The 17,147-nt window shown below is 38.4% G+C and overlaps 1 protein-coding gene across 3 annotated transcripts in view; it reads left to right on the top strand.

Annotated features, from left to right (window-relative positions):
* SEC24C (SEC24 homolog C, COPII coat complex component) overlaps positions 1 to 17,147 on the top strand; it is a 39,195-nt gene that overhangs the window by 16,769 nt on the left and 5,279 nt on the right. For 2 of the 3 annotated variants that reach the window (XM_068398887.1, XM_068398885.1), the window contains 14 exons: positions 1,225 to 1,355; positions 2,637 to 2,705; positions 4,457 to 4,568; positions 5,432 to 5,559; positions 8,254 to 8,392; positions 10,073 to 10,188; positions 11,872 to 11,996; positions 12,255 to 12,446; positions 13,424 to 13,517; positions 14,713 to 14,829; positions 15,339 to 15,509; positions 15,890 to 15,986; positions 16,265 to 16,410; positions 16,893 to 17,031. In XM_068398887.1, the coding sequence (XP_068254988.1) occupies positions 1,225 to 1,355; positions 2,637 to 2,705; positions 4,457 to 4,568; positions 5,432 to 5,559; positions 8,254 to 8,392; positions 10,073 to 10,188; positions 11,872 to 11,996; positions 12,255 to 12,446; positions 13,424 to 13,517; positions 14,713 to 14,829; positions 15,339 to 15,509; positions 15,890 to 15,986; positions 16,265 to 16,410; positions 16,893 to 17,031 (1,776 nt within the window). The remainder of the gene's footprint in view (positions 1 to 1,224; positions 1,356 to 2,636; positions 2,706 to 4,456; positions 4,569 to 5,431; positions 5,560 to 8,253; positions 8,393 to 10,072; positions 10,189 to 11,871; positions 11,997 to 12,254; positions 12,447 to 13,423; positions 13,518 to 14,712; positions 14,830 to 15,338; positions 15,510 to 15,889; positions 15,987 to 16,264; positions 16,411 to 16,892; positions 17,032 to 17,147) is intronic. The other variant, XM_068398886.1, reaches the window with a different exon arrangement.

Genomic DNA, 17,147 nt, shown 5'->3' with positions numbered 1-17,147 from the left:
AACTGGATTTCAGGTTTGTTACTTGTGGGCTCCTGGCTGCACTTCAAAGCTTCCCTCTTGTTTCCCTGTGCTCGTGTCTGAAGGACAAATCAAAGATAAACAATAGGATATGTCATTCTAAGATATTTGTCGTACAGTTTTTAATCAGATTAATAGAACTAAAGGAATCCTAGCTTACTTGGCCAAAAAGTTGTTTATTAATTAGTGCCATAATACTATAAGAATTTGTGATCGAAATTTTATTATGACCTTTAATTTGATATCTGCAACCTCATCCATTCAAAAGTAGAGATTTGAAATCCTGAAATGCCTTATTAACTTCTTTATTAAAATTTGTGGCCAGTGTGCATATACAATGTGTATGAGAGGAGTTGTTAAACATTGAAAAGGAGTTGCTACTTTTTCTTCTTTAATTCACAAAACTATTTTTCTCCTTGTAGAACCTTTCACATTTTGTGTGTGTTTAGAAGTAATATCAGTTGAGCTTTCTGACTTATAAACATTTTTGGCTGGTTTTTAATCAATAATATTTACAGATAGCTAGGATAAAGTAATCATCTGTAAATATCAGGATTGAGAATCCCATCCCCCATGCATCTTTGCACAACTGGTCAGGTAAATTACTTAAAGATATCTGTCCAAATTACTATGAACTGTAAAAACACTGATGGGGTAAATCATGCTTATTCCAAAACTGACTGAAATTGTCTAAAGTAATATGAAATAACTTCAGGTAGTTACAAAACAAAAAAGATAATCACACATTAACCTATTACTGTAATTTCAGACAGGCCAAAACTGCCTGCGAGAACTCCTTGCATACCTTTAGTTTGAGGAATTGTGGGTCATCGACTAGCTTGTTTGGCTGTTCTGTGTGCACTTTCTATTAGGCAGTTCTGCAATTTAACCTAAATGTTCCTGGTGCTTGATCTTAATGCATATTGTAATCATATTATTCTAAAAATAGTTTTGTTAGTCTAAAAACCTGTGTTTCCTTAAGTTTGGTTTTAAGGAGGACTGTATCCATCCATTTATTGGATCGTTGATAGAGATGTACAGGTCTAAGCTGAAACACTGTGATAAATATATTTAATCCTAATTAACTGAAAAGCATGTGACTTTCTTTTTCTTGTTTTTTGATGATGACAGGAAAAGTGGGAAGTGCCTAAGGAGGAAACGCCTAGTGTTAGCCGTTGTTTGATTTTGCTGTCCCTTTCTTGTAAGGTTCCTTTGGGCAGGTGAGGGGTCCCCAACCAAACTATGGAGGAGCCTATCCAGGAACACCAAATTATGGAAGTCAGCCTGGACCACCACCTCCACCAAAACGCTTGGATCCAGATTCAATTCCTAGCCCTGTAAGCTTACTTTATTCTTACCAGTGTGAACTCTTCCATAGTGTCTTTACATAAAGCAGAACTGACAAAGACCAAAGCTGAAAACAGTTTTCTTGTTCCAAAGAACATCAGTCTGTTTTCCTGCTAACTTTTCTCTCGTATATCCAGCTTCAGTCTTTTGTTATGGATAAGCCCAGAAGCAGTATTTTTCTTGGTGACTGAAGAAAGGCACTGCATATGCAAATCAATGCTCTAATTCCTCAGGTCTTTTTCTGTACTGTGTTACATTTTGAGAATCCTTGAGGGCTTTGATTAAGCTTATTTCTCCATTTCTGGATTCTTGCTTAATGACTTTCCAAGGTGAACTAATGTCAGGTTTTGAGGTGACAATCTATGAACTGTATGATCCATGTTTAAAATATGGTTAATAGGAGATTATTGTAGTGCTTTTCCTTTCCCTTTTCCTATAATCTGGCAAAAAGCTGGTTAGTGTTTTTTTTCTGGGTCATTAAGTCATGACACTACTTCAGTCAAATATGGACAACTTCTCAAATTTGGATTATCTTTCAGAATGGATGTTCTGAGAAAGGACAAACAGCGATGTGTAATGGTTAGCAGTGATGAGTAATATTAAGGCTGGCAGTATTCTTGCCACTGGTCTACTGTGCTGTTCCTTCTACTGCTGCTGATGCTGTTCTGTTATTGTCTCAGAAGGCCACAGTCATTTGATAAGAGGAAACCTTTCCAGGGCAGTGCTTACAATCAGTTTATTTCAAAACTATAAAAATTATGTAGTCTTGAGTTGCATCTTAGATCTGGACTGGTGCTGTTCAGAAGTTATTGCTAATCAAAAAAAGATTATCTGCTTAGACTCCAGGTTTATGTAAAGTTTATGACTGTATTTTTTTCATAGAATATAAAGAAGTCTTCAATTGCTTGTCTGCTTCTCTTCTCTTTCACTAAATGAGATCTCAAATGGCTTGTTGCCTTCATTTTAGCATGTTCTTAAAGCATAAATCCCCAATTTCTAACCAAAATGAGTGTGAGCCGCCCACCTCTGTTAATGTGTTCAGAGCCCAAGCCCAATATCCTGGCAAGGCTGGTTTTGGGATCGGTGTATGCTGCAGAAGCTGATGTTTCCTGTTGCATGAACCAATGTCCAAATGTATCTAATTCCAGTGCTACAGGTTTGGGTAGAGAGAAGTAACACTGTTACTTTTTGGTTTATTATTCTCTTTTCTTTTTTCTTATTTTCTTTTCTCTTTTTTGTGGCACTCTTACTTTTTACTTTTTTAAAAAAAGCAACTTAATGAGCTGCCACCTCAGCAGAAACCCAGGCACAGAATAGACCCAGATGCAATTCCTAGTCCAGTAAGTGCTGTATATATGTCAATTGTAGTCTGTGTGTTGGTGACCATCTGTGCATGCCTGAAACCTGAATTTCACCTCACTAACCCTCCATCATTAATCCTTTACCCTTTCCTTGCTGTCTTCTGCTTGCCTTATCAAAATGAGTAACATTACACCACAAGAGGTTGTTAAAATCTTCTGTTCTGTGATGAATGGTGAGGCAATAGAAAGCAGACTGTTTCAGAAGCAGATCATGAAGAATGTCTCCCCTTCACCTTGTCTGATCTTTAGAATATCTCCTTCATCAGATTCCAGCTGGCATTTTCAGTGTAAGCCATATATAATTGTCCATACAATGTGTGTCTTGTGTTAACAAACACATAGCATGAGCCTTTGTAGCTGCGTTTTCTGCCAGTTTTGAGCAGAATTTGATTACTGTTCTTGTTGATATACCAGTACTGGGCTAATGCTTTGAAGTTCTAAAATTGCAGATGAACTGTTTTGTTTTGATGTTAATTCCTGATATAAATCTTCTAGTACATTAATATGAGGCGTGGGGAGCTATAAACATTCTCTCATTATCTGTCCTCATACATAACCATTAAATTTTGAATTTGAAAATTTAATGTTTATGTGTAGAGAATCTTACCTAAAGAAAGAAAAAAGCAGCTACCTTTTGGATTGGAAGAAAAAAAACACATTTGACTTTCTGTTACCCTCGTATCACTTCTTCCTCGTTTAGCCGAAGTTGGTCATATAACAGGTACCAGTGATGAGATCACCAACATCAGTCAGTGGACTTTTTAAATGGGACTAGATTTATCCTAGAGTAGTCACTGTCTGATGCTATGGGAGGCTTTCTGCTGGCAACTTGGAATCCTTAGTGAGAGGTCAGGAGTTCTGCTGTGCAAACTTCTGAATTCCACAATTTACTCTAAGCAAAGGCATGTGTGTTTGGTGGCAAAATAAGATCAGAAGAATGATTGCTAGCTTTAATGCTTTCATTCAGGCACCAGTATCGAAATTGTAAAACTACAAATTTCTGTTCTTATGCAAAGGTCAGTGGATATTTTAGTCAAGCAAAACTGTTTAATGCATTTCCATTTTCTTAAGCATATTTGCATTAATGAAGAATTTGAAGTACTAAGAAATTTAAGATTTTTACTGGCTTTGAAGTTTAAGCTTGATTCACTGACAAGTCTACTGAAACTTCACCTTCCACATCCCCAGAATTCAAATCACAAACTCTTGAGCTCCATGGAGTAATTAAGACTTCCACCTGAGCTTGCAAGCATCTATCTTTAGGTCAGAGTTACAGTGATTAGAAGTAAAAGCACACTATGAAAACAGTGGAAACAGAAAGGAAAAGCCAGGTTTTCTGTAGAACTCCAGCCTGAGGCTTACAGAAGCTTCTAATTTTAATTTGGCTAGGACCAGTACACAGGGGAATACTACCAAAAATTCCTCTCTTGATCTGTTTGGCTTTTATGAGTTCAGATCAGGCCTTAAAACACAAAATATGCTACTACTCAAAATACTTGGGGAAAAATACTGTTTGCAACTTGTAATTTATTGTTAGTCACTAAGTACTATTTGAAATCGAACTGAGAGGTGACTGCTTGACAAAACTTACTTGCTTTAGAATTCTTATTTTTAGAGACAGTAATGTTTGCCTCTGGTCCCCTTTTCACTGCCTTACAGATACAAATTTTGTATTTTACATTACTTTGAAACCAAGCCTCCAGATATTAATGTGGTGTTTTCCATCATAGATTCAAGTGATTGAAGATGACAGAAGTAATCGTGGCGCAGAACCATTTGTCACTGGAGTGAGAGGGCAGGTCCCACCTCTTGTTACTACGAATTTCTTGGTCAAGGATCAAGGTAAAATATTTTTCTTTTCCTAAACAGACAAACAAAACACAAACCCCAAAGAGTCAGTGATAGAACTGTCTGTGTCTTTAAAGGAAAAGTTTGAGGAATTATTTCAGTGGCTGGGGATGTGTGTTTTACCGACAGAAGCTTAGTTTCAAGTCCTGTGTTGATTTGATCTCAATTTAGATTCTCCTGATTGTTTGGTAGCTAGTAACGACTTTGCAAGTAAAAAATGTTTTCCAAGGCACGTACCTGGGACCAGCATTAGCAAGGATATCAGAAAGCAGCAAATGAAGCCTCTTCTGTAGAGCTGTATCAATAACAGTTAAGAACTGAAATTTACTAGCAATATCATTTGAATTGAACTGGGAACTGTATTTTTTTAAAATCGAGTGGGATGTCAGTTGGTCCGTGGGCTTCACAGAGAAAAGATATTTTATCTTTTAATTTCCCATGCTTTCTTGGTGATTTAAAGCTCCCTTAAAACTTTAGAACCTGATTCTACAGTCAAGTGCTTTACTCTTCAGCCAAAATTACAAAATCCAACAGTAGAAATGTTTGAGTTGAGTTTTCTGCCTATAGTACGTTTCAGTCCACAAATGAGTGAAACAGGAATGCCTTTTTAGAGGTTTAAGTTGATGTGGAGTCAAGTTCATTTGTTTTGAGTTAAGGGCTTTTATTATACGTAGTTAATCATAAAGAGGCATTTTGTTTGGAATTCAGGTTTTGCATAGATTGAAATTAATTGATTGTTTAGATAACCTCTTAGTCTCTGTGGCTTAACACCACAACTGAAGGTATCTATGTTTCTATTCTTGAATATAAACTTAACTTGTACTGCAATTTGTGGGGATTTTTTCTTTGTTCTCTAGGTAACGCAAGCCCTCGCTACATAAGATGCACATCTTACAATATTCCTTGCACCTCAGATATGGCCAAACAGTCCCAAGTTCCCCTAGCTGCTGTCATAAAGCCACTGGCTACTCTACCCCCAGAGGAGGTGAGAACTGTGTGCAGAGTTACGTATGCACTGTATGCGCTCTGAACTCATCAGGAGAATGCTGTTAGATGTCAACATTTAACAGATACCTTGAGAAGGAATGTTTAGGTAATGAAGACTAGGTAAACATTGATTCTCCCACAAGCATGTGGTAGAGGCAGAAGAATGTTGTGTTCAAAACATTTAATATTTTGATCACCACGATAATTTCAGCTTTTTTCCAGTAACTGTCAAGCACTATGACAAAATGACCAAAATACTAGGATGGTCACAAATGCATACACTTCCAGTTGATCTCAGTTTCTGTCTTGGCCTAAAGTAGTTAAATGGTTACTATTCACTGATGTTAGTTCTTTTCTAGGATGTCAAGTTGTGGAATTGGATGAGAATGTATCAAGCAGCACTGATTAAGCTGTCTAATGTGCATGTACATACACAGCACGGTGTGGGATGACAGCACAAGACTGAGTATTGGGCACTGCTGAGCTGCACTTGTATTTCTGCCCTTGCTCTGTGCTGCACTTATTTCATTCTAGGTGTACTGTGTGGCTAGCTAGCCTTTTACCCACTCTGTCTGGTTGCTGAGAACATGAAAGCTTTAAGAATGTTACAGAGCTAGAAATTTTATAACATATGCCAAATGCTCTGGATACTGTGTAGTGTTAGCCTACTTGGAGCAGTGACATAAAGACAGATATGCTTGTTAAATTGCCATACATATGTTTGCAGCATTCTCTGCCCTGTTAAACTTAACTTTAGCACCTGCTGAGGAATGTCCTCTGGGCTTTTAAGGGTGTTTTTTTTTTCCTGTTGCATTTCATTAATGTTCCTGAACTATGATTTGGATTTTGAAAACTGGTTTGTGATAAAATTGAATTGTGAGATTAATTCCTGTATTGCTGTATTGTGGCTGGAGTTTAAAAGGAGCACAACAGGAGAATGTGGTCTTATTTGAGAAACCTGGAGGCTTGTGGAGCTGCATGTTTTTAGAGAAGCTTTACAAACAATTAGTTGTTAGGTCTCCTGGTGTGTTTATGCTTTGAACAAACATTCGTGATATCCAGAAAAAACATGGCTAGGATTGGAAAATTGCCCTGGAGACCCGTCAGCTTCTAGCATTGGGAAGTTCTTTATGACAAGGGCAAACTCCCTGTGGAGGGGCCCTTCCAACAGATGAAGGCTCAGCTGTTCAGAGCAATAAGACTGTAAATAGAGCTAAAGCTTAACATATCAGTAATGAGAGGATAAATGTCTCATGAAAATACAGCATTCGGGTAAATCTAGAATATATAAAAATTCAGCACCTGAGTGCCAAATACAGGACCTTTGCCCTCTGCTAATACACAGTTCAGAAAGCAAAGCTTGAGGCTTCAGCAAGAACTATCTCTGTACGTTCTGGGAGTAAGTGGTTAGCGACAACTTATGCATAGCATTGAATGTTTACAACACCCTTGTAGTTTGTTTGCATGCATGTTACTGGGGGAGAGGCTGACGAAGAAAGCTTATTGAGTGGAAGTACAATACCAACATTGCCTGGCAGTCAAAAAACTTGAGATTTTGTTTCCTCTGAGGAGGTCAGCCTAGGCGACAGGAGCTGAGAAACGCTGGCTGCAAAACCATTGTATTGTCAATAAATGATTAGTGGGGTTGAATGAGAGATGTAACACATCTGTGGCCTGAAGAGGAAGAAAGTGACTGGAGCATTTGCTCAACTCCTGCTCAATGAATATGTTGTCTCTTAAACACAATCAGAGGCTTAGGGTGACTGAGAGAATTAAGACCGGACACCTTTAGTGTCAGAAAATTTAAAAGTAAGTAGTTAAACTTTTTTTTGAGCTAGATTCTTAGTTATGAAAGGTGCTTTGAACTATGAATGCAGCTTGTATCTTGCACAAGTTCTGTCTTAATCATTTTAAAGTGCTTCTTTCTTGTTCTGAGGCTAAGAAGCTGTAGAAGCTGTCAAGCATCTTATTCTGGTTTGTCTGCAAAAAGAATATATTATCAGTAATAGTTCAAAAATGATATCACTATGTAACAGTTTTGAGGACTTGCTATACAATGGGGTCAAGATGAGCAGAACTTACGGATATACTGTATTTCATGGTGGACTTCAAAAATAAGTCTTACCAGATGAATTTTTTTAAGATAGTCTGGAAGATCTATGTTCTTGAATATATGGAATGCAATGACTGGCTTCTATTTTGTCAAAAAGCTTGCTTTTTGCAAGGGAAAAATATAAAAGGTGAAGGGTTAATTTTAAAACATCCAACCTGTGGTGAAGTGTAAACTGTATGCTCACTCCCATGAAGTTATCACAGCCATTCTTTGCATGGCTTCAGTCTTTTGTGTTCACTTGGGATACATCTGTGCTGTGTAGTGTGGTGCTCATACTCCTCAAGCAGGCTGCTATATAGGGTAGTGCAGCACCATGCAGAAGTACTTGTTTGTGTCTAAGTGGGATAGCCCATTAACGACTGCAGCCCAGAAAGAACTGCTGTGCTAGAGCTTGAGTTGAAAAGCATTTATGAAATACTTGTTCAGGCTTCCCCCACCCGCTGTACTTTCTCCCACAGCTGCCAAAATGCTAAATCCTATGCCATGTACAGTGAGATAGTTTTAAGCTCTGCAATGTGTCGTCACTTCTTTCTTGTCACCATGTGACCTTTCTTTTCTTTTTTCCCCCCGTTTCCACAGACCCTTCCTTATTTGGTAGACCATGGAGAATCTGGTCCTGTCCGATGTAATAGGTGCAAGGCTTACATGTGCCCTTTTATGCAATTCATTGAGGGTGGAAGGAGGTTCCAGTGTTGTTTCTGCAGCTGTGTCACTGAGGGTAAGGTTTCTTCTGGAAACTGGTCTCTAGGCTCTATTTGAGTGATCTTTGAACAAGATGCCAGCAAATAAATCTTTGTCATGTTATCATCATTTATAATGTATACTGTGCTTTAATGTGTGTTTAGTCTTGTAAAAAAATTCATTATAGAACATGTTCAGTGCTCAGTTCTGAAATTATGTTCAAATTAAGTAGGAGCTTATGCATTGCAGTAGTATTGTACCAAATTTTTAACATGAGGTACTTGTAGCATAATGTATGGTGGTTTGAAAAATTATCTATGCAATTATTTATTGAAAAATGATTTATTTCAAACTTACATTTTTCTACTTTCTTACATTTTTCAACTTTACGTTTTTTTATGACAGACTGAGATGTACATCTAGTCAGCAGCATGAGTTAGGATTTTTTTTTCTCACAAAGCCTGTTTAAACACAGCTTAGAGATGAGATAGCAGCTAAATCTGCTACAGCTGAATAGGAGCATTCAATATATGCCAGATCATCTTAGTTGCTCTTCTAAATCAATATAAAACATGCTTTCTTTTAAGCACAAGTCACTAGGTGCTGCTCATAGCATGACATCCGTAGATTTGTTTTGAAGACACGGTGGAATGTAAGGTACAACAAACCTTATGGTGATGTTTTGAGTGTTTCATTTGGTAGCACTGATGGCTTTTAATGGACTGTTCTTATCACCTCAGTTATGCTGTACAACTGTTTGTACAAACCAAAATGGAAAGCTGACAGGGGTTAGAAATGGCCAACTTTAAAAAAAACTTTTTTGGCTGGTGATTTTTCAGCCTGCATGCATTCCCTGTCCCTGCTCACTCAGCAGCTGTATGAATGTCTTTACCTGTAACAACTGAGCAGGGGCAGAAAGGGGAGGGATGCTCGGTGACTGCTGATGAAAGCAATGCTGTGAAAATACAGTGTAGTTGTACCTAATACTTGAGAACTATTTCTGGTTTTGCTGCAAAAACAATCAGGAATTAGCTTGTACTGGATGTGTACTTGGAGAGAAGAGTGATAGGTGCTTATATATGTAGTCTTAATGATATCACTTTGTTTTCTTTTGAACTGTTGAAACTTTGAATGTTTAGAATAAAGGTGGTGAATACTATCACTACAGATAATCTCATTTTATTCTCCCCTGGAGGTATATAGGCAGCTATAGCTGGAATACATTTTGTCACTCTAGCAATTCTGCAGGAGGGACTCTGTCATGGTAGTTCTTGGGGCACAAGGGAAATGCTTTCTTTGTTTCTGCAGCTGACTTTTGTAGGCGAAAACTTAGCTTAACCTCCATTTTACTTTCTGATGCCTGGTACCAGCACAAAAGTACTGGGCGCTAGACATGTGGTTATGCTTCTGGTTGCTCCTCCTTACTGCTTTACAATCCACTGTAAGAAGTACCCTGTCTATTCTGACAAAAGGATTATGGCAGTCTCTGCACCCAAGAGTCCCTAGAAGGCTTTACTCTTGTGCAGCATGGGAGGGAAAGGAAAAAAGCTGACTCATATAGCAAAATAAGGAGCTCAGTCTTTTAGTAAGCCTGAATTGCATCAGTAATGTTGTAGCCTGGAGTTTGCCTCAAACTCTATTGTAAGTCATTTGTTACTACTTAGACAAGGTTGTTATATTTTTCACTGAACGTAATGATTTTTTTTTCCTTTCCTAGTGCCACCTCACTACTTCCAGCATTTGGATCATACTGGAAAGCGAGTAGACTTCTATGACCGACCTGAGTTATCACTGGGGTCTTATGAATTTCTAGCAACAGTTGACTATTGCAAGGTACAGTAGTATGTGTTATATTTTGTTTTGCTTTTAAACAAAACGCCTATTTTCCTAAAAGTAGGAATGACATGCATTGTCTGGGGCTGCTTTCTAGCTGGCAGAGATAATTAACAGCATTAATCCAAGCCACTTCATTATGTAAAATAATGAGCTTGTCTGCTTACTTCCCAAAGTAGAGGAAGTCTTGATCACACATGGCATAACACAATTTTATTATAGCTGCCTCTCATTCTCTTCTGGAGCTATATAAGTAGGTATAGCTGCTGTTACCCTAGCAATTCTGCAGGAGGGACTCTCTTGCTGTGGTCCTTGGGGCAGAAGGAGAATGTAGGAGAGATTCAAGAAAATACAATAGTATAGAATCATAGAATCATTTTGGTTGGAAAAGACCTTTAAGGTCATCAACGCCAACCATTAACCTAGCACTGCCAAGTCCCCCACTAAACCATGTCCCTAAGCACCACATCTACCGTCTGTTAAATACCTCCAGGGTTGGTGACTCAGTCACTTCCCTGGGCAGCCTGTTCCAATGCTTGACAACGGTTTCAGTGAAAAAATTGTTCCTGATATCCAATCTAAACCTCCCCAGCGCAACTTGAGCCCATTTCCTCTTGTCCTATCATTTGTTACCTGGGAGAAGAGACCGACACCCACCTCTCTACAACCTCCTTTCAGGTAGTTGTAGAGGGCGATAAGGTCTCTCCTGAGCCTCCTTTTTTCCAGGCTAAACAATCCCAGTTCCCCAGCCACTGCTCATAAGACTTGTGCTCTAGACCCTTCACCAGCTTCATTGCTCTTCTTTGGACTCGCTCCAGCACCTCAATGTCTTTCTTGTAGTGAAGTGCCCAAAACTGAACACAGTATTCAAGGTGCAGCATCACCAGTGCTGAGTACAGGGGGACAATCAGTTCCCTAGTCCTGCTGACCACACTATTTCTGATACAAGCCAGGATGCTGTTGGCCTTCTTGGCCACCTGGGCACACTGCTGGCTCATTCAGCCTGCTGTTGACCGACACCCCCAGGTCTTTTTCCGCAGGGCAGCTTTCCAGCCACTCTTCCCCAAGCCTGTAGTGTTGCTATGTGCCACCTGTTGCCTAAGACAGACTTTACGTATTGGACTTAACCACTATGGCTGAATTTGAAATTTAAAAACACAAGAATAGTGTGGAAATACATTTTGTCAGAGCTGGTTCACTTTTAAATTAAAGATTTACATAATAATTAACTTCTGAGGAATGGGAAAAATATATGCGAGGTGTTTATTAAAGCAACTTATATCTCTGCTGAAATAAATGCTGGGAAAATGTCTAAATGTCGCAACTTTATACTGGTTACCTTCTGATGCCTCAGCTTTAATCTGAGTTAAGGGAAAAACCAATTATCTTGCTTCTAACTGCATAAGAAGCAGTTTTAATTCAAACGAGATGCAATCTTCCCAGCTTTTTTGAAAGTTGTTCTGGTTTGCTTTTGTTCTCTGTGCTCCTTCCAATGTGACCTATAGACTTCAGAAAACTGTTGACTGAAACAAGTTTTTCTTGTAGAAACAACTACTGCTCATGAGTAGAAAAGTACATGAAAGCTATTAGAGTTTTGACCAGCATTCATTTGTCCATGTTACAGAACTGTTCTGTGGGCTACATTACATGGCCATAATTTGACTTCTTCCCTGTCTTCCACAGAACAACAAGTTTCCCAGTCCACCTGCTTTCGTTTTCATGATTGATGTGTCTTACAATGCTGTGAAGAGTGGCTTAGTGAGGCTAATATGTGAAGAATTAAAGTCACTCCTAGATTACCTGCCCAGGTAGGTATATTGCATACTACTGTAGCCAGTCAGAATGGGGGAAACTGTAACTTTTTACCTTTAAAAAAAACTAGAAATTAAAAAATTATTTGATAATCCTATCAAGATTTTCTTCAGAAAAAGGCCAAGCAGAACATCTTTCTGGATACCTTTATAAATTTTCCTTCCTTTCATTTTTCCCTTATCCCTTATTGTGTTGGGTTGTGTGTAATGATTTCACTATCTACTTAGATATCAAGGCAAGTATGTCTCTTACAGGGAAGGCAACATGGAAGAATCAGCCATTCGAGTAGGCTTTGTCACCTACAACAAAGTGTTACACTTCTATAACGTGAAGAGCTCACTGGCACAGCCACAAATGATGGTTGTCTCAGATGTGGCGGATATGTTTGTGCCACTCCTTGATGGTTTCCTGGTGAATGTGAACGAGTCCAGGACAGTTATTGCCAGGTAATAGAAATTTATTTAAATTGTGTGTACTAAACTTCTTGTTTGGTAGATTCAAGTGTTGTATGCTTATTTGTTATGTTATTCACCTAGAAGTCACTCCATGTATTTTATCTTCCTATACTCTTTTGAGATTAAGCTGGCAAAGGAGGATGGGGAAATTCATGCAGGAAGGGTATATTTGGCTTGTAGTCCAGCTTGGCAGAAGGTATATAAGGGGATTTAGTGCAGAAGGGCATTTCTGGGAAAAAAAAGAACTAGAATGATGCAGAGTGAAAGTTTTAAGAATACTGAATCACTGTCTTTAAGGCAACTGCCTAAATAACTGTAAATTGAGACAACAGTGGTGTCTAATTTTGATTCTGTGGAGAAAATTGAATGAGCGGGATAGAGAAGATAAAATCTAGAAGGAAAGAAAAAGAAATTAGCAAAGTTTTGGTAAACTATTTAACGTAATACTTGAACTGTAATTAAACTACATGTGTGTAGCTAATTACATGTTGGGAACTAGATCTGGCACTGCATGTTTTCAAAGAAAATTTCTAGCCTGTTTTCTGGTGGATTAACAAGCATAAATACAAAACTGTGGATTAAACCTATTAATCTTTGAATAGTACACAGGATGCTTAGCAACCAGAAGCCAAGTGTCACTTGTTTTTCCTAAGAGTTCACTTACCGATATAGATTGGAATATATTAAAAGAGCAGGAATACAGAAGAGCTATTCGAGTAGGCATCAGTTGAGGCTATACAGCAAGCACTGAGGATGTGGATGAGAGAAGCCAATGAAGAATGACAAAGCATCATTTTTTTCACAGATAAATGATGATATGCCAAATACTGTAAAAATTATTCAAATTTATGGACATATTAGTGACTTCTGTTTAAACCTCCTCAGTCTCATAGGTCATCGTCCGCAAATGTGTGGCTTTTCCAATTAAGTGGAATCTTGAATTCCTCCTTTTTCTTGTTCTTTGCTAGTTTGCTGGATCAGATTCCAGAAATGTTTGCAGATACAAGAGAAACAGAAACTGTTTTTGCACCTGTGATTCAAGCAGGGCTGGAGGCGCTGAAGGTCAGTAAATGCATTGTCATGGCAAATTGTTTTCAATCTGAGTACTGTGAAGTTCATATTCTGCTAACACACACTAAGATGACAATTCTAAAGTTTTTCGTAAGTCCCCCTGTGGTAGATGTGCTAGGGAGTACTTAGCTCATTCTTCACGTGCGTGTCCCTCCGGTTCTGTGTAGCTATCTGTCTGTTCTCTACCCAATTTTTTTTTTAATAATTTTTTGCTCAAGGTACAAGACATGTGGCTTACTCTCATTTACCTGGTTGGCTTTTGCTTTGAACAATTCACAGAACCTGCAAAAAAAAAAAGACCTTCCAACATTAAAACCAAGTGCTGAAGTCTGTCATGTCTCATTGAGGAGTTCTGTAACATGGTGTCTTTCTAACCCTGTGCTTGAAGCTCTGGTATAATCTTGAATAAAAGGAGAGAATGCAATCTGTTGAAGTTGCCCACAACAATGTGCTAACCAAGTAAACCTTTCCTAAAGTTCTTCCATTCCAGTACTTCATCCAGATAATTACATGCATAATCTACCTCCAACTTGTATATACTGATCAAATTGATTGCCTGTATGATTCCATCCAAAACTCTTCATATAGCTCTGTTTGTCATGTAAGTCCTTAGAAGTCTCTTAAACTCAGTTTTCATGACAATTGTTCAATCAATAAATAATATAAATTACTAATTGATTGTTTACATACTGCATGTATCAGAGAAAATAACCTACTAAACATTGGCTAGTGTTGACATAGGTTATTGATATAAAATTAATGATCTATTGAAGCTCAGATTACAAAATCCTTTGCCATTTCTGTGACTCTCTTCCTTTTCCACAAACTCAGTAGCTGCAAATCAGAGAAGAAAGCAATCTAACACGTTTGTGCAAAACCTTTTGTAGCTGAGTTCTGCTTACTGCTCTGTGCCTCCTTGGAGCCAGTCCTTTTCTGCCTGCCATGGAACTAGCATAAGTCCAGTAGAACTGAAACTTGCTTTTCTGTAACTGAGCAGTAAGCTATGGTCCCTGTGTTGGATACCACTGAAGTAACCAAGTGATCACTGAGCCTGTGTGTCTGATAGAGAGCCTTCCTGACATAATGAAGTGATGAGGATGCTTGAATGCTTGTTCTTGAATCACAGGTACCCTTACAATTTTTATGGACACTTCTAACCTGCGCTATTGCACTCACTTTCCTGCAGGCAGCTGAGTGTGCTGGCAAGCTCTTCATTTTCCACACCTCTCTGCCCATCGCAGAGGCCCCAGGGAAGTTAAAGAACAGGGATGATAAGAAACTGATCAACACAGATAAAGAGAAGGTAATAATGATTTGCGTGATGCTTACATAATAGGTCTATATTATACTCTTTATGGGATTAAATAGCATTTTAAACATTAAAGCAACATTAAAAAAATTACAAGAGTACCACGTAATGTAACCATCCCAGCTAATATCTTTTAACATTGCACTTCTATCTTCTGTTCTCAAGCAGAGCTGTGTAGACTTGACATCATAAGGACAGCTCTGGTATGAGAACAAGAAGAGAGAGATCTAGATTCTTTATCCATAAGATCCATTATCTTATGGATAAAATACCATAGCTGGGTTAAAGTAAATGTGCTGAACTTACAATTAAAGCAAGATGTGTAGTAATTTTTGAAATAACAACAGTTCTTCAAAGGCAGGGTCAGGAAGAATTTAGATGATCCTAACTTCCCTGAAGAGAGACTTAAAGTATAAAAGTGTATTGACTGGGATTATAAACTGGATCTCACTTTCTTTTTCTTACCACAAACTTCTGATCTCGTCTCTGACTTCCTTCCTTAGACTTTGTTTCAACCACAGACAAGCTTTTATAACAACTTGGCAAAGGACTGTGTGGCCCAGGGCTGCTGTGTGGATTTGTTCCTGTTTCCAAATCAGTATTTGGATGTGGCGACACTAGGTGTAGTAACTTACCAGACGGGAGGCTCCATTTATAAGTATGCATATTTCCAGGTAAGAGTGACATTGACTCAGACTAGTTTTTGATCTAAATAAGAATTATTGTTTAGGTAGGAGTTCTTTTTCATAATGTGAACCATAGTGAACAAGTACTTCTTTGGAAATAAATTGCTACTTAAATTTCAAGATTTTCACCAAAATGATTTTGTGAGCTTTATGTCTTTACACAAAATATCTCTATTAATAACAAAAACAACAACAAAAGCGATGCTGTTGCCTTTTAGCACAATATTTAATTAGCAGGGCACTGAGCCCTGTATGATGGCTGATTTTTAGAGTAAGACTGCAGGAGATAGTATCTGTTTTTTAAATTGGTTTATGGAGCAGCTCTGATTTTTGCGAGTATGAAACTTGAATTATTGCTTGTGTTGTAGCTGGAGACAGACCAGGATAGGTTCCTGAATGACTTGAGAAGAGATGTCCAGAAAGAAGTGGGATTTGATGCTGTAATGAGAGTGCGCACAAGCACAGGTGGGTGTTAGAATGAATGAGTCTTAATGAACTGACCACTTCAGGCATGTCATATGGGAAGTAACAGATTTTTCCCTAATTTAAAACATCTTGAGAGTAGCCTGTGCAAAAAGCTTTGAAATTCTAAGACTTTTGTTGAGACTGAGTGAAGATCCCTACTGAAATCTGTCAAGATAACTTAATGTCACCAATGACAGGATTTTCAGGGCTCCAAAGCCTGGCTGTCTTGTTATTCTGTTGGAAATTGTGGTTCATGTTGGAGTCTTTTTCTTTTTTAGGTATTCGAGCAACTGACTTTTTTGGAGCTTTCTATATGAGCAACACAACTGATGTAGAGATGGCAGGTTTGGACTGTGATAAAACAATCACAGTGGAATTCAAGCACGATGACAAACTGAGTGAAGACAGTGGTGCACTCCTTCAGGTGAGGGGGGAGGCTTTCTAGGAGAATGAAGTGAGTTGACAATTTAGAATTGTCAACAAAACTGTGTCAAGGCAGAACCAAATCTCAACTGGGGAGAGTGCCAGTTGCAGAAGAGGATGGGGTCACTCTGAAGTGAACTATTAGATGCTCCTTCAAGGAAATGTTTGTTCTTTCTTTCTGCCCCTTACTGTACCCTTAACCTTTCAGCATACTTGTTCTTAGGGTGACCTAGACTGCTTCAAACTGCAATCTATTTTCCAAGACCAGTTCCCTTAATACAAACTGCTAACATTGCTGCTTATTATCTTTCATTGACCCTGATGCTTAGCATATGCTTTTAGCTTATTGTGCAAGTCGTACATAATTATCTTATTTCTTTAGGCATCTGAGTCCTAGTTTTTAATGAATTATATTCAGACCCTGCCTTTCTTACTGTAGCAGGACCTCATTTTTCTATATCCTGGCATTTTTGTCTTCTACAGTGTGCTCTGTTATATACAAGTTGCGCAGGACAGCGACGACTCCGCATTCACAACCTCTCCTTAAACTGTTGCACGCAGCTTGCTGACCTCTATCGAAACTGTGAGACAGACACGCTCATCAATTACTTGGCTAAATATGGTAAGGGTAAATATGGTAACAAGAATTGCAACCTTTAACTGCTGTTAAAATGCCCGCTGTCATCCAGTGACACCTGTTTATTCTTTTTGCGTCAAGTGTCAGGTGGCAATCCTGAT

Source organism: Nyctibius grandis, chromosome 4 (genome assembly GCF_013368605.1).
Source record: "Nyctibius grandis isolate bNycGra1 chromosome 4, bNycGra1.pri, whole genome shotgun sequence".
NCBI classification, from domain to species: Eukaryota; Metazoa; Chordata; class Aves; order Nyctibiiformes; family Nyctibiidae; genus Nyctibius; species Nyctibius grandis.
This window is presented reverse-complemented; position numbering and strand designations above follow the sequence as displayed.